At 42.5% G+C, this 24,858-nt stretch overlaps 1 protein-coding gene across 4 annotated transcripts in view; it reads right to left on the bottom strand.

Moving 5' to 3' along the window:
- Window positions 1–529: 529 nt before the first annotated feature.
- cars1 (cysteinyl-tRNA synthetase 1) overlaps window positions 530–24,858 on the bottom strand; it is a 29,636-nt gene continuing 5,307 nt past the window's right edge. For 2 of the 4 annotated variants that reach the window (XM_041857649.2, XM_041857651.2), the window contains exons 2-20: window positions 13,305–13,396; window positions 12,915–13,003; window positions 12,067–12,163; window positions 11,860–11,958; window positions 11,253–11,402; window positions 10,700–10,840; window positions 10,144–10,232; window positions 9,764–9,885; window positions 9,414–9,655; window positions 9,000–9,129; window positions 8,766–8,869; window positions 7,672–7,769; window positions 6,607–6,796; window positions 6,094–6,162; window positions 3,693–3,774; window positions 3,501–3,581; window positions 3,261–3,388; window positions 2,728–2,811; window positions 530–2,632 (exon numbers count right to left, since the gene is read on the bottom strand). In XM_041857649.2, the coding sequence (XP_041713583.1) occupies window positions 2,516–2,632; window positions 2,728–2,811; window positions 3,261–3,388; window positions 3,501–3,581; window positions 3,693–3,774; window positions 6,094–6,162; window positions 6,607–6,796; window positions 7,672–7,769; window positions 8,766–8,869; window positions 9,000–9,129; window positions 9,414–9,655; window positions 9,764–9,885; window positions 10,144–10,232; window positions 10,700–10,840; window positions 11,253–11,402; window positions 11,860–11,958; window positions 12,067–12,163; window positions 12,915–13,003; window positions 13,305–13,396 (2,204 nt within the window). In that variant the 3' untranslated portion in view covers window positions 530–2,515. Of the gene's footprint in view, window positions 2,633–2,727; window positions 2,812–3,260; window positions 3,389–3,500; window positions 3,582–3,692; window positions 3,775–6,093; window positions 6,163–6,606; window positions 6,797–7,671; window positions 7,770–8,765; window positions 8,870–8,999; window positions 9,130–9,413; window positions 9,656–9,763; window positions 9,886–10,143; window positions 10,233–10,699; window positions 10,841–11,252; window positions 11,403–11,859; window positions 11,959–12,066; window positions 12,164–12,914; window positions 13,004–13,304; window positions 13,397–14,763; window positions 14,995–16,455; window positions 16,564–24,858 lie in introns of those variants that run through there. The other 2 variants (XM_041857648.2, XM_041857650.2) reach the window with 2 other exon arrangements.

Here is a 24,858-nt window from a genome sequence, read left to right as displayed (position 1 = left end):
TATCATGCTGAAACATGAGGTGATGGCAGTGGATGAATGGCACGACAATGGGCCTCAGGATCTCATCATGGTATATTTGTGCATTTAAATTGCCATCGATAAAATGCAATTGTGTTCGTAGCTTATGCCTTCCCTTACCATAACCCCACTGCCGCCATAGGGCACTCTGTTCACATCAGCAAACCTCTCATCCACACGACGCCATACACGTGGTCTGCGGTTGTGAGGCCAGTTGGACGTACTGCCAAATTCTCTAAAACGACGTTGAGGTGGCTTATAGTAGAGAAATTAACATTAAATTATCTGGCAACATCTTTTTTTGTCCCCAGCACAAGGTGCACCTGTGTAATGATCATGCTGTTTAATCAGCTTCTTGATATGCCACACCTTTCAGGTGGATGGATTATCTTGGCAAAGGAGACATGCTCACAAACAGGGATGTAAACTAATTTGTGAGAAATAAGCTTTTTGTGTGTATGGAACATTTCTGTGATCTTTTATTTCAGCTCATGAAACATGGGACCAACACTTGACATGTTGCATTTATTTTTGTTCAGTGTATACTGCCGTCAGCTTATATTGTCTTTAAAATGTGAAATATACAGTATATTGTATATTTGAATACTGTACTTGTGATTTGCAGTTCACTAAACAGTAACATTTGTTTACTGGAGATGCAACTTAAATATTAAATCCTTTGTTGATTCTGCAGATGTGATTTTTGTGTTTCTGTTGAACAGAAGGTGTGTGTGTGGGCAATAAACCCATCTTTTGGTAACTAGTAGATGGTCACTGCTGTAGTTGTTAGCTCTATGGAATCTCAATTTAATATTTGTTCAACCATTTCAAAAACTGAAGATACAAAATACATTTTTGGTTTAAAATCTTTTTTTTTTTCTTTTTTTTTTTTCTCTTCAAAGTCTCACATTCCATATTCCTATCAAGATGTCTCATCCCTCTGCTATCGATTGTTGTAACAAGCCTAACACCTGCTCAAAGCATGTTATTTTGTCACATAAAAAGACCAAAAAACCCAAGAAGGCCTCTGTAACATATTTTTCTGTAATCATCTCTGCATTGCAATTGTGCATTAATTCAACTTCATCTATCAACTTCACTGTCCTCAGTCATAATATCAGAATACAAAAGGAATGATATGCAGTCACGATGGGGAAGAGGGAAATGAAACCTCAATGGACGGCTGTATGACACGCTGCCAACCAATAACAGCACTGTGAATAGCACTTTGCAGTGGAGAGCCAAAACTAGCATTGTGTGACTAGAGTCAATCTACAGCACATGGAAGCCAAAGCCAACAGGGTTTCAGATGTCTCATTTTCCCTTTGAATAGACAAACTGTTGCCTACAGGGATAGTTCACCCAAAGGTCATAACGTTTTCAGCTTGCAGGTTGTCTTCGGGCCAGGGAGTGACCACAACTACGAATAGTAGGTTATTATTACTTTGCTAAAGCAACCACAGACTAACATTAGCGTCGCTATCGATGACCCCCAGACGTGGTTTTACGCGAAGTTCGTTTTGGCACGCAATTTAGTTAAAGCTTAAACAGGTGAATCTGAGGTTATCAATACCAATCTTAGCCAGTGGTAGCTGTAGGAAAGTAACTGAATCCGAACCGTAGTTGCGGTCAATCACAAAATAAGACAATGAATCAATTACTGATTTTGATTGAACCAACCCTTTAAGTGTCCCCATGGAGTGCAGTGCAAAGGAACCCAGGTTTAGTGCCAAGGTCTTACAACACTGGGAGAGTGGATGCACCTCAATAGCCTAATGCGGTTTCATCTCCTCACCTTTCACCTGATAAAGGCGAGGAGACCATTCTTAAGACAATTGAAACACACCCAGTGTCTCTCTGGCCTCAGTGTCACCAATACTCAGTCCCTCCAGGAATTCGCAGTGATTCTTTTTGGTGGTATTTCCTGGAGAAAAAAATGCTTGATTTTGCTGCTGCAAGTCTGGCATTTTGCATGGCAATATACAATGATTTAGTCCAATTTTGTCACGAAAATGCGCTGATGAAGGAAAAAGTTTTTTTGACGTGTGGCTTGATTGAACCCTATTATGTGGTGATGTGAGATGATTGGTTGAAATTGCGAGCACTCTTTTTGTACTGCGGTGATGGGAAAATGTTATGCGATAATATTCCGATGATTTGACTGCTTTATGCGAAAATAATGCGGTGATTGGTCAAATTTGCAAGCCTTCACATAATATGCAGGAAATTGTTGATTTAGCAAGCAAATAAATTATTGGAGGAACTGAATAACGACATATGAGGACAGAACCGTCGCTATGGGCGGAGGGGCGGAGCAGCGTCCTCCAGTGGCACGTTCAGCAGGACGCAACGTTTTGGAACGTTCAGATAGAAATATGCTATGTGGAACAAACATGCTTCTCTGACGTGTAGATTAAGGAATCACGTCGGAGCCAATAGCGGCATCACTATCTGCAGCGTTCGAGAACGTTTGGCAACTGAACGTGACCCAGGACTCTCAGCAGCCATTCTGATACGCTTGGTGCAGTTTCTCCTGGGCCTCGTAGAGTTTCCGCAGCTTCTTGGCCTGTCCCTTACTGATGTCCTTCCCCTCCACATCAAGCGTAGGGAAACCCTGTTGGAGGAGAACACGGCTGTTAAAACACTTGATATTCAATAAAGCCTTGTAGCCTGAAGATATCAAGGAGGTTACAACTGGTTTATATTTACCGTTTCATCAAAGCAGGAATACTTGTCTGTTTCAGAGCGGAACATATCACATGGGGAGATTTTCATCTTTGCCAGTTTGGCCAACTGTGATGAAACAACCATGAACAGAGACACATCAATATACCTACATCTAGACACGAGGCTGGTAACATCAGTATTACTGCTCTCAGATCAATTAGCAGAGGGGACACATCAATATACCTACATCTAGACACGAGGCTGATAACATTATTACTGCTCTCAGATCAGTTAGTGGCGGACTCGGAAGACAGTGGTCCTACCATATATATATATAAAATCAAATTTAAATGTAATTTGTCACATGCGCCGAATACAACAGGTGTAGACCTTACAGTGAAATGCTTACTTACAAGCCCTTAACCAACAATGCAGTTTTAAGAAAGAATTCAAAAAAATAAAAATACAAAAAATACAATATAAAATAAAAGTAAGGAGTCTAGATGTATATAACCCGTTTTAGCACGGACATGGCCATGGAGGACTTGTTGCTCTACCCCTACGGTCCTACTAACCTCCTGCTCCTGCTTCTTCTTGGCAGCCTCCTCTTTCTTGATCTTCTTCTCGTCCTCCATCTTCTTTTTCTCATTCTTCTCCCTCAGGAGCGTTTCTTTATCCACCAGCTTCACCACCGTGGGAAGGCCTGACAACGACAAGATAAACACAGTCACGACTCTGGCTGCTACTAGTTTTTGTTGATCTATAAAAAGCAGTGTGTGTGTGTGTGTGTGACATATTGTGGTCAGTGGCTTTACCTTCATGATCTTCTAGACGCACCCCCAGCTCAGGTAAGGTGTCATCACGGACCCCGTCACACAGCTGTAGCACCTCTGTCACTGAGAACACAGACAGAGTCAGTCACCACGTCTACAATCCTCACATCTCCAGCAGCAGGCAACCGTGTTCAATGGCATTTTTCTTTGAATAACTTGGGAGGAAGTATTTACCGTTCTGTTCTCTGGCGATTTTGCGAACAGATTCTCTGAAGTCTGACAGCACCTTCAGATAGGGCATCACCGTGTTCTCCATCTGCAAGCAGCCTCAGTTAGCTTGAGTGGAAACTTACACAGAATCAACAATAGGATTTATTTTAAAATCCAAAGTGATTTAGTCATGCATGCATACATATGGGTGATCCCGGGAATCAAACACACTATCCTGGCGTTGCAAGCGCCATACTGAGCTACAGAGGACCACTACAAACTCTGAGGAGAGATGCTGGTGGCTAATCCCAACAGTATAGCATGTTGAAAGGTGGCTAATCCCAACAGTGTAGCATGTTGAAAGGTGGCTAATCCCAACAGTGTAGCATGTTGAAAGGTGGCTAATCCCAACAGTGTATCATGTTGAAAGGTGGCTAATCCCAACAGTGTATCATGTTGAAAGTGGCTATCACATTAGCTGTTGAAGGTGGCTAATCCCAACAGTGTAGCATGTTGAAAGGTGGCTAATCCCAACAGTGTATCATGTTGAAAGGTGGCTAATCCCAACAGTGTATCATGTTGAAAGGTGGCTAATCCCAACAGTGTATCATGTTGAAAGGTGGCTAATCCCAACAGTATATCATGTTGAAAAGTGGCTAATTCCAACAGTGTAGCATGTTGAAAAGTGGCTAATCCCAACAGTGTAGCATGTTGAAAGGATGCAAATCACCAACAGTATAGCATTTTGAAAGGTGGCTAATCCCAACAGTATTGCATTTTGAAAGGTGGCTAATCCCAACAGTATATCATGTTGAAAGGTGGCTAATCACCAACAGTATAGCATTTTGAAAGGTGGCTAATCCCAACAGTATATCATTTTGAAAGGTGGCTAATTACCAACAGTATTGCATTTTGAAAGGTGGCTAATCCTAACAGTATAGCATGTTGAAAGGTGGCTAATCCCAACAGTGTAGCATGTTGAAAGGATGCAAATCACCAACAGTATATCATTTTGAAAGGTGGCTAATCCCAACAGTATTGCATTTTGAAAGGTGGCTAATCCCAACAGTATATCATGTTGAAAGGTGGCTAATTACCAACAGTATTGCATTTTGAAAGGTGGCTAATCCCAACAGTATATCATGTTGAAAGGTGGCTAATTACCAACAGTATTGCATTTTGAAAGGTGGCTAATCCTAACAGTATAGCATGTTGAAAGGTGGCTAATCCCAACAGTATAGCATGTTGAAAGGTGGCTAATACCAACAGTATATCATGTTGAAAGGTGGCTAATCCCAACAGTATAGCATTTTGAAAGGTGGCTAATCCCAACAGTATATCATGTTGAAAGGTGGCTAATCCCAACAGTATATCATGTTGAAAGGTGGCTAATCCCAACAGTATAGCATTTTGAAAGGTGGCTAATCCCAACAGTATTGCATTTTGAAAGGTGGCTAATACCAACAGTATATCATGTTGAAAGGTGGCTAATTACCAACAGTATTGCATTTTGAAAGGTGGCTAATCCCAACAGTATATCATGTTGAAAGGTGGCTAATTACCAACAGTATTGCATTTTGAAAGGTGGCTAATCCTAACAGTATAGCATGTTGAAAGGTGGCTAATCCTAACAGTATAGCATTTTGAAAGGTGGCTAATCCCAACAGTATAGCATGTTGAAAGGTGGCTAATCCCAACAGTATAGCATGTTGAAAGGTGGCTAATCCCAACAGTATAGCATGTTGAAAGGTGGCTAATCCCAACAGTATAGCATGTTGAAAGGTGGCTAATCCCAACAGTATAGCATGTTGAAAAGTGGCTAATCCCAACAGTATAGCATGTTGAAAGGTGGCTAATCCCAACAGTATAGCATGTTGAAAGGTGGCTAATCCTAACAGTATAGCATTTTGAAAGGTGGCTAATCCCAACAGTATTGCATTTTGAAAGGTGGCTAATCCCAACAGTATATCATGTTGAAAGGTGGCTAATTACCAACAGTATTGCATTTTGAAAGGTGGCTAATCCTAACAGTATAGCATGTTGAAAGGTGGCTAATCCTAACAGTATAGCATTTTGAAAGGTGGCTAATCCCAACAGTATAGCATGTTGAAAGGTGGCTAATCCCAACAGTATAGCATGTTGAAAGGTGGCTAATCCCAACAGTATAGCATGTTGAAAGGTGGCTAATCCCAACAGTATAGCATGTTGAAAGGTGGCTAATCCCAACAGTATAGCATGTTGAAAGGTGGCTAATCCCAACAGTATATCATGTTGAAAGGTGACTAATCCCAACAGTATATCATGTTGAAAAGTGGCTAATCCCAACAGTAGATCATGTTGAAAAGTGGCTAATCCTAACAGTATATCATGTTGAAAGCACCTCGACTGCCAAGAAGCAACCTGGTATCTCCAGCTCAATACTTACATCCACATGCTGACCATCTCCTCCCACTGGGAATCCAATAGGCTCTGACCCTTCAATGGCCCCAAAGGTCTACAACACAGACAGGGTTAGAGAAATGGATCAGAACAAAAGGATGTGGTCTCCTGATCAGTAAAAGGACTGAACAGGTTTCCATCTTACCGCTTAGCTACAGTGGTGTAAATATCACGTGACCCGTTTTCACTTTCTACATCGCTTGTCATTTTTAATACTGAATGTATTCACAAGATTTATGTGATGGCACCGTTGTTTTGTCATGAGATGGCTCATTCAAATGGGTTTATCTTGCACAGCAGACTTCAGCTCTAGTCTTGTGAGTGTAATACTGGGATGTATTTACTAGGAACCAAACGTAATGAAAGAGGGAGGGGACTGAATTTGTCCAATAGAAACTCATTTTTGGTTGCAAAACGTCTTGCTATGGTGCAAAACATTTTGCAACAGTGTGCAATTAATGAATACACCCCCTGGTATGCTGCACAAGCTCTCCCTCACCTTGAGCATGTCAGTCAGGTAGAGAGCGATGCTCTTCATCAGCATGCGGTTGGGCTGCAGCTTGGAGCTCTTCCTGCTGGCTATGTAGGTGTTGCTCTGGGTCACCAGCACCCTCATCTCCTCCATGGTGCTGCGCGTGTCCACGTTGTCACACAGCGCCTCATGGACTGCTGCCTTCCTCTCATAGAAACTACAGACAGGGACAATGGAGGAGTGGGCGGGGTTTACTCTCATAGAAACTACACAGACAGGGACAATGGAGGAGTGGGCGGGGTTTACTCTCATAGAAACTACACAGACAGGGTCAATGGAGGAGTGGGCGGGGTTTACTCTCATAGAAACTACACAGACAGGGTCAATGGAGGAGTGGGCGGGGTTTACTCATAGAAACTACACAGACAGGGTCAATGGAGGAGTGGGCGGGGTTTACTCATAGAAACTACACAGACAGGGTCAATGGAGGAGTGGGTGGGGTTTACTCATAGAAACTACACAGACAGGGTCAATGGAGGAGTGGGCGGGGTTTACTCTCATAGAAACTACACAGACAGGGACAATGGAGGAGTGGGCGGGGTTTACTCTCTAGTCTACACAGTGAGCTGCCTACAGGGGGCAGTCATTCAGAGCACATGATGAAGAGGTACTTTATTTGAGGACTCCCTCACACCTGCAACACAGGGTTGTCATAAAACATGACATGACAAACGACTACTAAGGTTACATCAGCACTCTTTACCAACATTCTGTTATGAAGCTTGAACCACTGAAACCTTATTGAAGGCTCTGTCGGCCGGCGACCGAGCCCGGCGAATGAGGGTAGGGAGAATGGCTCAGTTGGTAGTTATTGTGTTTTGACAAATCTGTACTGTAGTCGCTCTGGATAAGACGTCTATACTATGTTTTTAAACCTTCAGATGTATAGATTTTAGTGTGCCATGCCTCGTTAGAGGTTTCAAAAAAGGTAACTCCAGGCCAGGCGCCAAGTGACTTTAACGACCACATAACGAAAGGCATCATTACCAAACCTGATCGTTAACACCAGGCTTGTAACGTTTCTCCCCTCACCTCTCGTTGAGCTCCATCTCGGCTGCCTCCCACTTCTCAAACTGTCCGGTGATGTCACAGGGAGCTCTGAGAATGTCTTTGACGTTGAGGAAAAACTCCTGTGAGGAGAGGAAGAAGAACCTCGTGGTCAGCGGACTCGAACAGGTGCACTGAGTCCTTCGAGCCGGATAGAAGAAGAAAACAAAACTATTCAATGACAATAAAACACTCCTACACGAACATGCTAGCTGTTCCTGTAGACTTCCAGTCATTGCGCTAACGCTAGTTGGCAATGGCTCAGTCAGGGCCGGCGCCAGAATGAATCAGTTGGACAGGCATTTGGACTTCCACAATTTATTTGACCGAGACGCACGCCAAGAAGTATCCGAGCGAGCGAAACAGCGCCCCTCTGTCTCAGTATGTGTAGCCCATGTATCTGACGCTATCTGGCCAAAAAGAGTATGGCATGTCATAATTTTTTTTCAATGGGTTTTATAGTAAAGACATGTAATTTAACTGTAAACATGTATTACCTTTTAATGTGGCATGAACACAAAATCAGTCATGATGTTTTCATCCAATTGTCAAACAAATCACTTCAAAAAGTAAGTTACCTTCGTACGTTCGTCCCAAATAATTACAGCATCCGAACAGTGCACCGGCCAACTTTCCTTCAATTCACAAGTGTCTGAAACCATCTGACCGGAGAAAGCATCCGAGCGAAGCAGCACCTCTGTCTTACTATATGTAGCCCATGTATCTGATGCAGTCTGGCCCAAACAATGATGACATGTTATACTCTTTTTGGCCAGATAGCATCAGATACATGGGCTACACATACTGAGACAGAGGGGCGCTGTTTCGCTCGCTCGGATACTTCTTGGCGTCCATCTCGGTCAAATAAAGAATCAATATTGAAATATTTGATTTTAGACGGGCAAGGAGGTACGGTAGGGCGGGCCAGGCCCCTCTAAGACCCGGCCATAACGCAGGCCCTGGGCTCCAGGAAACTACCTTCAAACTGCACACAGTGACATAAAAGGGCTTAGCTGCCAACATGTCAAACTACACCCCTTTAAAACTATAGAGGTGCACCCCTGGGCTAGATCACTTACATTCAGGAATTTCTCATAGTGGACAGCTGACTCCATGGTGTTGGGGGAGTAATCCAGGGTGTCCTTCCAGGAATGCATCAGGAAGGCTAGACGGAGCTGCCGAGCTGAGGGGAACAGACAGAGAACAGCTGTTACCTTGCACGCAGACGCCACGCACGCACACAAATACTCCTGACACCCACATTGACATAACATAAAGCCATTGTTTTTGTGGCTACTGAGAAGTCGCTTCACCTGTGTTCTTCGCCAGGGCATCCTTGATGGTGATGAAGTTCTTGAGAGATTTGGACATCTTGCAACCTGCGATGGTCAGGTGACCAGTGTGCAGGAAGTAGCGAACCCAGTGGTCGTTCTCAAAGTAAGCCTGCGTGGACCAAGTATCCTGCTTGTTATTCCACTAGAATACTACGGTTGCGTTCCAATTCCCTACCCTTCTCCCCGAAGTGTGCACTCATTCACTTGCCCTTGTGGACTTTATAAGGAATGAACTGGAGTAAGAAATATGCTGCTACTATAGCCCATGCTCACGCCTTCCAATGCTTTCAAATCCTAGAGGGGGAGTGAACAAGTGCACACTTGGGAGTGCACAAAACGGACCACCGTCCATGTCATAGAAACAGATCACTTGAGACTAAAAAAAACTCTTACCTCGGACTGAGCCAACTCATTATCGTGATGGGGGAATCTGAGGTCAAACCCTCCCCCGTGGATGTCCATGGATTCTCCCAAGATGGAACCAGCCATAGCGGAACATTCGATATGCCAGCCTGGACGTCCCTTTCCCCAGGGCGAGTCCCAGGACGGCTCCCCCGGCTTAGAGGCCTTCCACAGGGCGAAGTCATTCTGCGACCTCTTCTCACTGAGCTGGTCTGCCGAGACACTCAGGTCTCCTGCAGGCCACAGTGGACAACCAATGACTCACATACATTGTAGCCCTTAGTTTTTTAGTTTGTTTTTTAAAGCGCATTATAAATGATTGATATTATCCTTGTTATTACCCTCTCCCTCCTGCAAAGCTTTCATGTCACCGACCGCTTCAGGTACCAGCTTGCCGTACGCATGCTTCTGGCTGGTGTCAAACTTGGCTGTGTCAAAATAAACTGAACCGTTGGACTCGTACCTGCCATCAGGAAAAGACAAATAACCAGAGTGAGAGAGAGATGAACAAAGACTTGTTTTAAAACTATATATAGAGGAGGGAGGCCTGACTGATAACACAGACAACTTCTCCCTTACCCGAAGCCATTGTCTAGGATCTATATAGAGGAGGGAGGCCTGACTGATAACAGAGACCATTTCTCCCTTACCCGAAGCCATTGTCTAGGATCTATATAGAGGAGGGAGGCCTGACTGATAACACAGACAATTTCTCCCTTACCCGAAGCCATTGTCTAGGATCTTCTTCACAAAGTCCACGATCTCTGGGCAGTACTCGCTGACCCGGGTGAGTACGTCTGGGGGAAGGACCTGGGGGTTGCACACAGAACAGGTGGGGAAAGCAGTGATTTACCAATCATCATCAGATTGGCACTAGAAAAGTAGTAATTTTAATAGTAAAATATGATTAACAATTAGAAATAAATGTTACATTACTGCATGGTTTATGTCATAGGGCCCCGTGTTTTTGCACAATCATGTGAAATAATATTTGATCCTGTGTTTTATCCAGAAATGAGAAGCAATTATCAGAGGATCATTATCATCATTATTATTATCATTATCAGAGGATGGTACTGGACCATCTGACAGAACGAAAAGGGGACAGTTTGATGAAAAAGCTTTCAATAAAAAAGGTACAAATTCAGGTCATGTGACATGATAGTTATGTGTGCTCCTCTGATAAGGAGCATCGACACTAGAAAAGTTCATAGTAAAATACTATTAACAATTCATTATAAATATGAACGTTATATGAGTTGTGCGCTTCCACCTACATTCAAGGCGTCCATGTCCTTGTGGTACTCCCCTTCCCAGAACTTTGGAAGAAGAGAGAAGATGGAGTTCTCGGTCACTTGACTGCCAAACTGAGCATCCAACCAATCAGACAGCAGGTCTTTGGCCTCCTCCAGTAACACCTTCAAAAAAAGAACACATTTGACTTCTGTTATGTTGTTTTCTTTTTCGTAAAATGTCTCACAGGAGGTTGGTTGGTTGCAACTTCATTGGGGAGGACGGGGCTCGTGGTAATGACTGGAGCGGAATCAGTGGAATGGTATCAAGTACGTCAAACACTTGGTTTCCAGGTGTTTGATGCCATTCCATTTGCTCCATCCATTTACAGTTGTAAATGAGAACTGGCTTACCTGGTTAAATAAAAAATGTAATTCCGGCCATTATTATGAGCCATCCCCTCAGCAGCCTCCACTGGACTGTGTCGAGACAATAAAATGTGACTTGACTTTCTAGCTCAGTCCAAACCTCTGGAAGTGTATTTGACTTATCAGGAGCCATAGAGATTCATGTTGCACAGCAGGGAGGAAATCTTACCTGAGCCAGGCGTTGTATGTCAGCCTCCCCAGCCTTGCTCTCCACCGCCCCCTGCAGGGGTCCCAGGGCAGCAGAGACGGCAGAGTCCAGCCTCTCCAGCATCTGTTTCTTGTCTGGGTCTGTGGTCTCGGCCAGCTTGGCCTGGAAGGGCTGCAAATGATATATATGGAGTGAATGGAATGTTTTGAGGTGGTAATGTGGCATCCAGCGCCAAAGTTCCCCACTCTCTCTCTCTATATATGTGTGACTGGTTCATTTGCACCCACCCACCCACCACACAGGGGTGAACTTTAGAACCTGAAAGTATACCCAGGACATTTTATTTTTATTTATTTTTTAGTCATTTAGCAGACACTCTTATCCAGAGCGACTTACAGGAGCAATTAGGGTTAAGTGCCTTGCTCAAGGGCATATCGGCAGATTTTTCACCTAGTCGGCTCGGGGATTAGAACCAGTGACCTTTCGGTTACTGGCACAACGCTCTTAACCACTAAGCTACATGCTAAACACTGTTCAACAGATGACCAATCACGCAGCCACACCTGTAAATAATGACCGATTCATTTGTCATGAACTTTATAGAAACTATAGAAGTTTGATGTCTTACCCCTCTGGCACTAAGGACATCCTGCAGTATCTGGGCAACCGCTGGCTTCTTCTCCCTGTACTGTTCCAGGAGGTAGTTCTGTCTGGCCCGCCTGATGATCTGACAGACAAGAGAAATTATCACTAACCGTTCAGCCAACCATTCGGTTTGCACAACAGAAGGGCACAATATGTTGTTTTGTACAATCACTGCTTCATTGCTGGTTACCTTGTCATCTATGTCAGTGATGTTCATGCAGTAGAACACGTCATATTTGAAATAGTTCATCAGTATCCTTCGGAGGATATCGAAAGATATGTAAGATCTGGAAAACAAAGGAATCAATCATTTGATTTGGACACACCGATTTGAACACACATCTCGACATTCAAATTTAAACTGATTTGAACGTTCTACAGCAGGAAATAGTCTTAGTTCTAGACTATTATTTTCAAGAACAGTTATGAGTCAGGAAAGTATGACCTACCGTCTGTTCCATAAAAATGTAATTATCAAAATGTCATCATTAAAAGATGCACTATGCAGAAATCACTCCACCATTTACTGGTTGCTCAAATTCTAATAGTTTGCCTAATTTCAGTTTATGTGACAAAACAAGCAAGTATAGTGTAGAGACTCATTGTACCATCTAAACCGCTGTTAAATATATTCTCCATAACCAAAAATGTTGTATTTTCAGCTGGTGTACAAAACCGAAAGTAAAAAAACTCAAAAACAAAACTTTAGAACGGACAGCATAGAAATAGCACACATAGAACAGATCTACCGCTTCTTAGACTTGCTTTCAATGAGAATGACAGATCTATAACACACATTTCTATGTGAATTTGTCAGGTCAACCAAAAAGTTACATATTGCACCTTTAAAGTAATTGAAATGCCAGTTAGGTGAGTTGTAAGCCCTTATCAGGTTTGCCACCTCACCTGCACATTGACATATTTCTGTTTTCTTCTTCTATTTGTGACTATTGGACTAAACCTATTGGACTAAACCGCTCTGTGGTGAGGTATGGCTGTCAAACTGCTAGTCTTGTTACTTCCTGAACTGAACTTTACCTGGCATGTCCCATGTGAGAGGCATCATAGACAGTGGGTCCGCAGCAGTACCACAGCACCTTGTTTCCATTCTGGGGAACAAACAGCTCCTGCAATAATAACACTACGGTATTAATAATAGTCAATGCCATTTAGCAGACGCTTTTTTCCCAAAGCGACTTACAGTCATGCATGCATACATTTTACGTATGGGTGGTCCCGGGAATCGAACCCACTACCCTGGCGTCACAATTGCCATGCTCTACCAACTGAGCTACAGAGATGGGATCAAAATCTAAACCTTTATGCGGTCATTGACATTCATTGTCCTTCTTTCCTATTTGATCATAAGGATTCAGCCATTCAAAAGGGCTCTGAAACAAGCAAAACAAAATAAGGTAAAAATGTCACCTTGGTGCGTGTGAGGCTGTTGTAGAGTCTCAGCTTTGGCACGTTGGACCCGGCTGGGGCAGACCAGGGGGGCTGGACCCGCTTTCCCTTTACTAAAAAAACACAGGACACATTTTATAAGAACATTAGTCAAACTTTTCTCTGAAAAGGGTATGCTGTTAAAATGGTGTCACATTTAAGGTCAGGCAAATGATTGAATTCTGTCAAATCGCTGGATTCCCCATTTAAAACGGTTGAGGCATTTTGAGTGGTGATTTGAGCGGGCAACTGTCTGAGGGTATGCAAGTCACTGCTCTGTTCTGATGATAACCACCCCATGGGCCCAGATTCACAAAACACTTTTTACGCAAAAATGTATTCTTAGGAAGGTTTTGTGAATCTGGGCCCTGGTCTCCAGAGCACAGCACACAATGCAGTCGGTGGGCCTTCATCAAACCTGCAGGCCTGCTAACAGTAGGCCTAGTTTGCGTGGGGGGAGGGGTGGAAAGCAACACACTAGCTAGCCCTCAAGGTGCGTGTCACAAACAAACACAAAACCCACACAGGAAGGAACACAGGTGTGATGGGAAAAATCAGGGCTGGGAAATACTCAAATTAATCAACAAAAACGGTGGTCCTCCTGCCACTAGCCTTTAACACTGTTGACAAAAGAATACAGGACAAAAAAACAAAAACATTATGCTAATCATGCCAATGAGGGGCTGTCAGCAGATCACAAGGGTATCGCCATAAGCCTGAAACTAAAGTGACCAGCTAGTACCATTTATTGTTGTACTACCATATTCCTGGAAAAGGTTGAATTGAGCTTTCGCGTTCACAATGAATGTCACATTTCACTGCAACCATCCGTTGTGTGTGACAATAAAACATATTTATTTTTTAGAACATGAGTCATGACAAGCGCTGGAGACAGTAGCTACGAGGATTCTGTGAAAATAGTTGTGACCGGTGTACCGAGCATCACGCAGCCACCAGCACAACGGTCAGGACTATTTTCACAGAATACTCATAGCTACTGTCAAAGTCTCCAGCGCTTGTCATGACTCATGTTCTGGACATGAAAAAAAAATGAAAAAAACTTGTATTGTCACCTACACTAGATAGGTGCAGTGAAAGGTCACATTCATTGTGAAAGCGAAAATCAACCTTTACCCACGAGCCACTCCAGCCCCTCATGAGGAGTTTTTTTGTGTCCCTCACCCCCATCAAAGGTGCCCATCGCCGATTTAAATACATCCGGGACGCCTGATCATAGCTAGAAGAATGGCATTAATTTCATTGGCAATTGAAAAAGCTAACCTTACTATAGCCGACATTCCAACAATCCAAAGTAACCATGCACTATTGGTCTAGTATAGGGGGGGGGGGGATGCCATGACTGCCCTTATGCAGTGGGCTACTCTAGTCTAAGGGGAGCATCCCTATCCTGTCCAGGCCATGGGCCCTGGACTCTACTCACTGCTGCTATCTGGGCTGGGGGTGTCCCGCTGCAGGGCTGCTATGTGCCTGTACCAACGCAGAGCGTGCACGTGCTGCGGGGCCGGGGGCCTGTGCAGGAGCTCAAAGGCCTCCTGGTCCGCCCGAGAGGGGCTGAACCCAGCCAGGTAGCTGCGGGAGCTCAGGTACTCATTCAGGGCCATGGTGGCGGTGACCTCGTCACGTGTGTGCAGCAAGAAGCCATAATCAAAGGCTGTAGAAAACAAGACAGCACACATTCACCCACACCGACAACACACCATTGAAAAACAAACTAATTGGGATTGGTTTCGGTGTCTAGACATGGCAAAGAATTGATGCCCAATAACTTTGTGCTGCTGTATTTGTTAATCAATCCTCTTGCTGATCAATGCCATTTGAAAGCGGATAGCTGGCTAGTAGCTTTGGCTATTTCATCTGATTTTGTTTAACTTAAAAGGCCCAAGCTATCATTTCAACAACCTGACCCTGCCACTTTGTTTGGTGAACTGGCAGATGAGAGTCTAACCTGTCAAATTCATAAATGGAGTTATAGGATGCAATGAGATGTGCATCATATACAGTATATTCATTGTTTATTTACAAATACTCAAACGACAACAAACAATGCTGTATTGACCTTCCATTTTGGGTTTTGACCACATCATTGGTTGTTATGACAGCTGTATTATGATCATAACAGTGCAGGAGGAAATCTTAAAATGTCCCTTTAACAATGTTGAGATACTGTTTGTAGAAGACTAGCTAGCAGTAGTAGCAAATATTTTCACAAACTGTTGTATTGTCACCATTTATGGTTATACTACCATATTCCTGGAAAATGTCGAATCGAGCTTTCGCTTTCACAATTAATGTGACAATACAACATTTATTTTTTTCAGAACACGACTCCTGACAAGCGATGGAAATCGAGCTTTCGCTTTCACAATTAATGTGACAATACAACAGTTATTTTTTTCATTACACGACTCATGACAAGCGATGGAAACAGTAGCCATGAGTATTCTGTTAAAATAGTCGTGACCGGTGTACCGAGCATCACGCAGCCACCAGTACACTGGTCAGGACTATTTTCACACAACACTTTTATCTACTGTCACTCTCCAGCCCTCGTCATTACTCATGTTCTGGACATTCATTGTGAAATCTTGATTCAGCCTTTTCCAGGAATACGGTAGTATGACCATAACTAGTACTACTAGCTAGATGGCACTGCAATCGACACTAACGGGCTTTAATTTAAATATATTCAGGACGCTTGATCACACCGACAGCATCCACAAGAAGTACATTCATTTCCAATGGAACGCTGCGTTTGCCTTACAGCATTGCGTTGCAGTGCGTTCTGTGTGGTGCATACGTTGGATTTATCGAACGTATGCATCAAACTGTATGCGTAGATGGCTTGACAGAAATGGTAGCAGAAGGTGAATGTTTAACTTTTGTTGCACACATCTCCAGGTGATGCTGCGTACATTTTGCCCAATGACGCTGTAGGTGTGTATTCATTCAATTTACTATTGAAATAGCTAGCATTACCATAGCCAACATTCAATATCCTGCAATAATTTCAAGTCTGAGAACGCGCCTCAAATTATGAATAAACGCATTTGCCTTCAAGAGCCGCTGCTGATATCTGGAAATATTAAAAACATGCATCGATTACAATACTTACCTAACCCTCCCGAGCTTGACATATCACCAGTCTACAATTTCTGATGCAACAATAACGTGCCCGGACGTAGACTCTCGTTTAGACCAATGACCGTATGCTCTAGACATCCGCGTTGCCTCCCGTTCTTTTATGCTAGTCACTAGTTACCACAGCCACAAAGTCAGAAGGCTCAACCAATCAGACGAGAGAGTGTGATGACGCGTGTTCCGGTTCATGGGAAACGCCTCATTTTCGAAATGGAATATCTTGTGTTCAAGTTTGGACCAAATTACTAGACATTCCGAACACGAATTGGCAAATGTCACTAAAATTCATAACATTGAGAAAGGGACGAAAGTTTTGGGCAAATGGGTAAATTGTGGGCACAGAGAGGGGGAAAGCCAGGCAAACAACAGCCAAAGAGAAATATGCTGCTGAAGTGAACAAGGCGGCAGTAAACTCAAAGACGGAGCACTGTAATTTACACCACACACCTTTACAACATTAATTTCAGGTAGCTTAGTGGTTAAGAGCGTTGTGCCAGTAACCGAAAGGTCGCTGGTTCTAATCCCCGAGCCGACTAGGTGAAAAATCTGTCGATGTGCCCTTAAGCAAGGCACTTAACCCTAATTGCTCCTGTAAGTCGCTCTGGATAAGAGCGTCTGCTAAAATGACAAAAAAATAAAATAAAAAATAATAATGTTGTAGTACTAACAATGGAATGCTCCTCAATAAAATTGAAGATGGGACATTAAAAACGGGTGTTCTAACTCTGTGGTCACCTAGAGATCCCATGTCACTTATTGCAAGAGTATGTCATGATGAGTACCATTTGATGTGTCATGTGTATATCAAACTGTATTCCTATCATGTAATACTGTCTATAAAAGCACCGTGTATGAATAATGTATTTGTAACAATATCTGTAAAAAAAAAAACATTTCAAACAAAGTTACTTTTGTCCTCCGAAGAAGGGGGTGGATGGGCCAATGCAATACAATATAAAGAGTATGTCAGTGGGGTTAGGGTGGTGAGTTTCCTCTTACACTATAAAGAGCTTTGGGTGTCTAGAAAAGTGCCATTTAAATCCAATCAATTATTAAATGGTTTTGCCATCTTCCACAGCCTGAAGACCATGCTTTTGTACAGTGTGATTGGCGACAGCTAGTCTTACTGGGGTCCGATACATAACGAAAAATACATTACATTCAAAAGGCTTTTCAATTTACATGCATTTAAAAACATGAACATGTAGTGTGTGTGTGTGCATCTATCAGTTACACATACGGTACATGTCAGTGCATACACACAACAAGTAGGTCACGAGGGGGAGAGGCGTTGTGCCGTGAGGTGTTGCTTTATTTGTTTTTTTGAAACCAGGTTTGCTGTTCACTTGCGCTATATTAGATGGAAGGGAGTTCCATGCACTCATGGCTCTGTATAATACTGTACGTTTCCTTGAATTTGTTCTGGACCTGGGGACTGTGAAAAGACTCCTGGTGGCATGTCTGGTGGGGTAAGTATGTGTGTCAGTGCTGTGTGTAAGTTGACTATGCAAACAATTTGGAATTTCCTCACACAATGTTTCTCATAAAAACAAGATGTGACACGGTCAGTCTTTCCTCAACTCATAGCTAAGAGAGACAGGCATGCATAGTATTAATATTAGCCCTCTGATTACAATGAAGAGCAAGACGTGCCGCTCTGTTCTGGGCCAGCTGCAACTTAACTAAGTCTTTCTTTGCAGCACTTGACCACACGACTGGACAATAATCAAGATAAGATAAAACTAGAGCCTGCAGGACTTGCTTTGTGGAGTGTGGTGTCAAAAAAGCAGAGCATCTCTTTATTACGGACAGACCTCTCCCAATCTTTACAACCATTGAATCTATGTTTTGACCATGACAGTTTACAATCTAAGGTAACACCAAGTAATTTAGTCTCCTCAACTTGTTCAAAAGCCACACCATTCATTAGCAGATTCAGCTGAGGTCTAGAACTTAAGGAATGATTTGTAGTGAATACAATGTTCTTGGGTTTTAGAATGTTCAGCACCAGTTTATTACTGGCCACCCATTCCAAAACAGACCGCAACTCTTTAAGGGTTTCAGTGACTTAATTATCTGTGGTTGCTGATGCGTATATGGTTGAATCATCAGCATACAGTGCATTCGGAAAGTATTCAGACCCCTTGACTTTACACACAATGCCTCACAATGACAAAGCAAAAAAAGTTTTGAAATTTTAGCAAATGTATTAAAAATAAAAAAATGAAATATTACATTTACATAAGTATTCAGACCCTTTGCTATGAGACTCGAAATTGAGCTCAGGTGCATCCTGTTTCCATTGATCATCCTTGAGATGTTTCTACAACTTGATTGGAGTCCACCTGTGGTAAATTGAATTGATTGGGCATGATTATATTTGTAAGTCGCTCTGGATAAGAGCGTCTGCTAAATGACGTAAATGTAAATGTAAAATTTGGAAAGGCACACACACCTGTCTATATAAGGTCCCACAGTTGACAGTGCATGTCAGAGGGAAAACATTTTTGGAAAACCAAGCCATGAGGTCGAAGGAATTGTCCAAACTGAGCAATCGGGGGAGAAGGGCCTTGGTCAGATCTGGGGAAGGGAACCAAAAATATTCTGCAGCATTGAAGGTCCCCAAGAACACAGTGGCCTCCATCATTCTTAAATGGAAGACGTTTATAACCACCAAGACTAGAGCTGGCTGCCTGGCCAAACTGAGCAATCGGGGGAGAAGGGCCTTGGTCAGGGAGGTGACCAAGAACCCGATGGTCACTCTGACAGAGCTCCAGAGTTCCTCTGTGGAGATGGGAGAACCTTCCAGAAGGACAACCATCTCTGCAGCACTCCACCAATCAGGCCTTTATGATATAGTGGCCAGACGGAAGCCACTCTTCAGTAAAAAGGCACAAGACAGCCTGCTTGGAGTTTGCCAAAAGGCACCTAAAGACTCTCATCAGAAAAAAGATTATCTGGTCTGATGAAACCAAGATTGAACACTTTTATCCTGAATGCCAAGCGTCACGTTTGGAAGAAACCTGGCACCATCCCTACGGTGAAGCATGGTGGTGGCATTATTTTTGTTTTTATACATTAGCAGAATTTTCATTAAACCTGTTTTTGCTTTGTCATTATGGAGTATTTTGTGTGTAGATTGATGGGGACAACAATGTAATCCATTTTAGAATAAGGCTGTAACGCAACAAAATGTGGAAAAAGTCAAGGGGTCTGAATACTTTCCGAATGCACTGTACATGGACACACATGCTTTGTTTAATGCCAGTGGCAGGTCATTGGTAAAAATACAAAAGATTAGAAGGCCTAGAGAGCTGCCCTGCGGTACACCACACTTTACATGTTTGACATTAGAGAAGCTTCCATTAAAGAAAACCCTCTGAGTTCATATGGCAGAGGTTGAAAAGCCATAACACATACATTTTCTCAACAGGTTATGGTCAATAATATCAAAAGGCTGCACTGAAATCTAACAGTACAGCTCCCACAATCTTCTTATTATCAATTTCTTTCAACCAATCATCAGTAATTTGTGTCAATGCATTACATATTGAGTACCCTTTTCTATAATCATGTTGAAAGTCTGTTGTTAATTTGTTTACAGGGAAATAGCATTGTATTTGGTCAAATACAATTTTTTTCAACAGTTTGCTAAGAGCTGGCAGCAAGCTGATAGGTCCGCTGTTAGACCCAGTAAAGGCCGCTTTACCATAGTGGTGGAAACTGGTACAAAATACCAAAAAGGTGGACTGCAAGGCTATGTTAAGTTAAATAAAATGACTTAACATTCTTTATTTGGTGCCAAATAAAGTAACAGGGTTGAAGTTTCTTAAAATCAGCCAATTGATAAAATTGAAATTTCTGTGAAACTGTGTACGTTTTACTTGTGGATTTTGAAAATAAAGTTACAAAATAAAGATGTGTCAAGTTGTTGGTCTACATGCCATTTGGAAAACAATGCAGATATTGGACTAAACCTGATGCAGTAGGCTTGGACTAAACCTGATACAGTAGGCTTGGACTAAACCTGATACAGTAGGCTTGGACTAAACCTGATACAGTAGGCTTGGACTAAACCTGATACAGTAGGCTTGGACTAAACCTGATACAGTAGGCTTGGACTAAACCTGATACAGTAGGCTTGGACTAAACCTGATACAGTAGGCTTGCAAGCTGAGTTTGAATAAGACATCTGATTAGCACTTTACATTTAGAACGGTTGGTTTTATTAAAAGCTAATGAATAACAAAAATCATTAATGGATCACTAGATAAAATAAATACATGTCTCTCGTCTGCCCCTGCAGTATACGCGTCATCACACTCCCTCATCTGATTGGTCGAGTAGGCGGGCCTTCTGCCTTTGGCTGTGGTCACCAAAGATTATGGATTTACTGGATATACTGACAAGATACGTCTCTCCGCCCTAACAATGGGAGTCACTGTCCACAAAGCGGCACGGTGGGCTGTCTAGCTCCCGCCTTTCTTTGGATTGGTGGATACATCTCATTATTGTAATTCTTTTTTGAATATACGATGAGCGTTGTTGACGTCAACCGCCTATATTCAATGGAGAGAGATGCTATTTTACTAGCCTCATTTCATGAATATGCATAGGCATCTAGAGACAACTCCGATAGTGTTTTTTCTCAAAGTTGTCGGGATGTCACGTGTCCTACTTATATCAGTACACTCCTAACAACTTACGCATTACGAAACTTCTATTCGATCAAATAAACCTCACCTGGCAAATAAGCCATCCATTTTTTGTTGTTGACCAAATTCGACACTCTCATTGACCAAACTCCTTGCTTGGTGGGCGAAACAACGAAACACCGCCACCTGCTGGAGGGAGACAGATTTTTCGCCAAATTGGACCTCTCTCTTCCTCTCTGGTTGTAGACATTTTATATCTCAATGGTTGCCTCCCACAATTTTCAAATAGGGCTCCGACAAATATGATTTTTATATTGACAAGATGGTTGCGCGACTGCTATAACAATGGAAATGCATGTCCTCAAAGATGGAAGGCAGGCGAGAGGAGGCGAGATCAGGTGGGACCATTCTAGCCAATGAGAGGGCAGATATGCGTGTGAACAACAGGCACAACTCAGATATTAAGTAGCTTTTTTCAAAGTTGCCGAAATGCCACGTGTCCACTTCTATCACTGCATTCGTAACAAAATAAACATTACGAAACTTCTATTCAATCAAATAAGGCTCACGTAGGAAATTAGCTATTCCATTTTTTGTTGACCAAATTTAACAATCTCTCATTGACCTCCATACAAAAATTCCTCACTTCGTGGTCTTATGTTCGTGGACACAGTTTGGGCTGAGTAATCCCTCTCCCTTCACCTCTTCTTCTCTGGCTCTGACGAAAGGTGGAAATGGATTCTCAATCCTTGTAAATGCAGTGGCGGTCGTTGCCGTTTAAGATGAGGGAGAACGATTATTGTTTTCATGAGCATGGCCTTATTTCTATTACAGCATATTAGATGACTGTCATTCATATTCCATTCACCCAGTTCCATGTAACATCGATAGGTTTAGGCTACTACATGATACTCTAATTTTCCCTATACCCATCACGAGGTTGCTGCAACCTAGCCTATGAATGAAAGCTTACAACGTAGGTGCACAGGTTGAGAGACATTTTTGTAATCATTCAAAACCACCTTGCACCCTCTTGCCGTTTCGTTCCGTTTAAGAAACGTTCAACAGAATCGGCAGAATAAATACACCCCTGATCACACACAAATACAGTTCACTTTCATAGCAGCCACACACAAACAGCATGAACATTTTGCTCTTTGCATGATTCCTTTTCGCATCTCTTATGGACTTCAGTGGACAACACGTCAGCAGTCTGTGACCAGGTTCCAAGCCAAACCTTCATATCATAACCACTAACCGCTACACACAGCCTACATCATTGTCACCATATTAGCTAACGTCAAGTCAACAACATAGCTACTAGAACTAACACGTTAGTAAACCCTTTACAATCATGCAGTACAGTGTACAGTCAGCAAGAATTTTAGCAGTTACACCGGCAGGCCCCGGTGGCAATAAATTAATAAAACCAAAAGCTTACCTTGACTTGGAAGAGTTCCAGTGTTGGCTAGCCATAGACAGCTAGCTAACATGGCATCCCTCTCTGTTTGAGCCGGGTGTTTGAGTAGGCTAAACTAGCTAGCTGCATTTGCTAGCTTAGTGAAAGTGAAAGAAATACAACTAAATACAGCTAGCTCTCCCTCTCTATCTCCAACTTCATTTTTAAAGAAATGAATGAGTTGAAAACTGTTCAACTATTGTCTTTCTCTCTTTGAGTCAACTACTCACCACATTTTATGCACTGCAGTGATAGCTAGCTGTAGCTTATGCTTGCAGTACTAGATTCGCTAATCCTTTGATTGGGTGGACAACATGTCAGTTCATGCAGCAAGAGCTGTGATAAGTTGGAGGGCATCCTATGGGAAGTTGTCATAATTATTAATTAATAAGTCTATGGAAGGGGGTGAAAACCATGAGCCTCCTAGGTTTTATATTGAAGTCTATGTACCCAGAGGAGGACGGAAACTAGCTGTCATCCGGCTACACCATGGTGTACCCTACAGAGTGCTGTTGAGGCTACTGTAGACCTTCATTGCAAAACAGTGTGTTTTAATCATTTTTTAGTAGGCTAAGGCCCAGTTTCCTGTGACATTTTAGTGACAGAGGGCATGGGTAGGAAGGCCACACTTGCATACAACCACACACACACACACGAAGAAGTTTCACTTTCACATGGAGCACAAAGAAGAATGAACATTGAGAATTGACATTGATTAAAGAAAAAGAAGAATCAATTAATTGGGACTGGAATTTAGTAAGATAATAATTAAAATTTAAATATGTTAAATGTTGAAATATACAGTGGGAGACATTAAAGGGTGATTAGGAAAAATACAGTGGGAGATAAAGGGTGATTAAAGTAATGCAGTAAAATGGTTAAGAATGTTATAATGATGTTTGCTTTTAGGGTACAATGTATATTAGACTATGTTTGATGGGCCTTGGGGACAAGGCAATAGGGCCTGTAGGAGTTTGGCAATGAGATGTTATTATGTTTAAACATTTAAAATATTAGATGTTTAGGATGTAAGGGGGGTAATGAGTTAGGTAGGAGTTAATAAGTTAGGTTGGAGTGAGATTATAATTGAGTGGAGTAAGGAAGGTTGTTTAAAAATTAGTGTTTTAAAAGTTAAAGAAGTATATTAAAAGGTGCTAGCTTCTGGAAATCCCCAGGTGAGAGCAGACAGGAGGTTGAAGCGTACGTCCTGCTTAGGTGAGAAAAGGGCAGGGGTTAGGGGGTGCTGAAAAAGCAACTTTTGAGCAATGGCCGCATTGGGTGTCCACCACTGAGTGCATCATTTGAGCAGGTGTTGGCCACAATGAGTTAGCAGAAAAGAAGATGGAGGGTAGGAGGCATGATTTTGGAGAAGGGGAGGACTCCCTTTGAGCTTGACCTTTTGACCTTTTAGAACCTGTCACCTGCTGGAATACGTTTTTTTGCTGTAGCTTCTGAGCTAAAAATATATTTAGCTTTTTATTATATTCGTATTTAGATTTGTATTGTACTTAGTGAATCCTTAAGGTTACCTCATTGATAGAAGTGTGTTAAAGTAGTTGTTAGAGTTTTTAGACACAGTCTGAAGGACTGATCATCCTGACGGGGGAGCCAAAAAACTGTTTATAAAGTTGTAGAAGGTAAGAAACTGTTTTTCTTGTTATTGAATGTTGTGCTAAAATTGTAATAGACAAATAATATTTTATTGGCAACCCAATAAGGGTTTAGTTAAGGGCGCTGAAGGTCTTTGAATTTAATTCACTGTTGATTTTCACTTATTATTGATTTGGGATTGATTGATCTGGGTAATTTTTATGCCTGTTTCTGGAATTTGGAATACACTTGCTTTATTGTTCTGAAACCCTGTGTCATCAAAGAGTCATACAAGTGCATGGCGTTTTACTCTAGGTTTCTGAAAAAGACTTGATTAATTGAGGATTTTTAGCATCTGGTTAGTTAGTCTATCGGGAACCCGAGTGGCTGGTATAAAGGAACCTAACCTGAGACCGAACTATAGGTACTAAGTGCATTGGTAGGAGTCGTAGGGAGGGGCGTCTCTGGGCTAAAGCCAACCCAGAGGATTGTGATCCACTCATAGTGTGCTGAAGTGCAGCTCTGGCTGGCAATCCTGGAGAAGAGCGTCTGTGAAAGAAGCGTAAAGGCAATCGACTCTGGGGGATCCCTAGAAGGCCCTTTATGTTCGAGTTTGAGGAACAGTCCCTAGCTGTATACTAGCTCAGTGGTAAGGCAGAGCGGCATCTATCAG

This window comes from Coregonus clupeaformis, chromosome 28 (genome assembly GCF_020615455.1).
Source record: "Coregonus clupeaformis isolate EN_2021a chromosome 28, ASM2061545v1, whole genome shotgun sequence".
Taxonomy (NCBI): Eukaryota; Metazoa; Chordata; class Actinopteri; order Salmoniformes; family Salmonidae; genus Coregonus; species Coregonus clupeaformis.
This window is presented reverse-complemented; position numbering and strand designations above follow the sequence as displayed.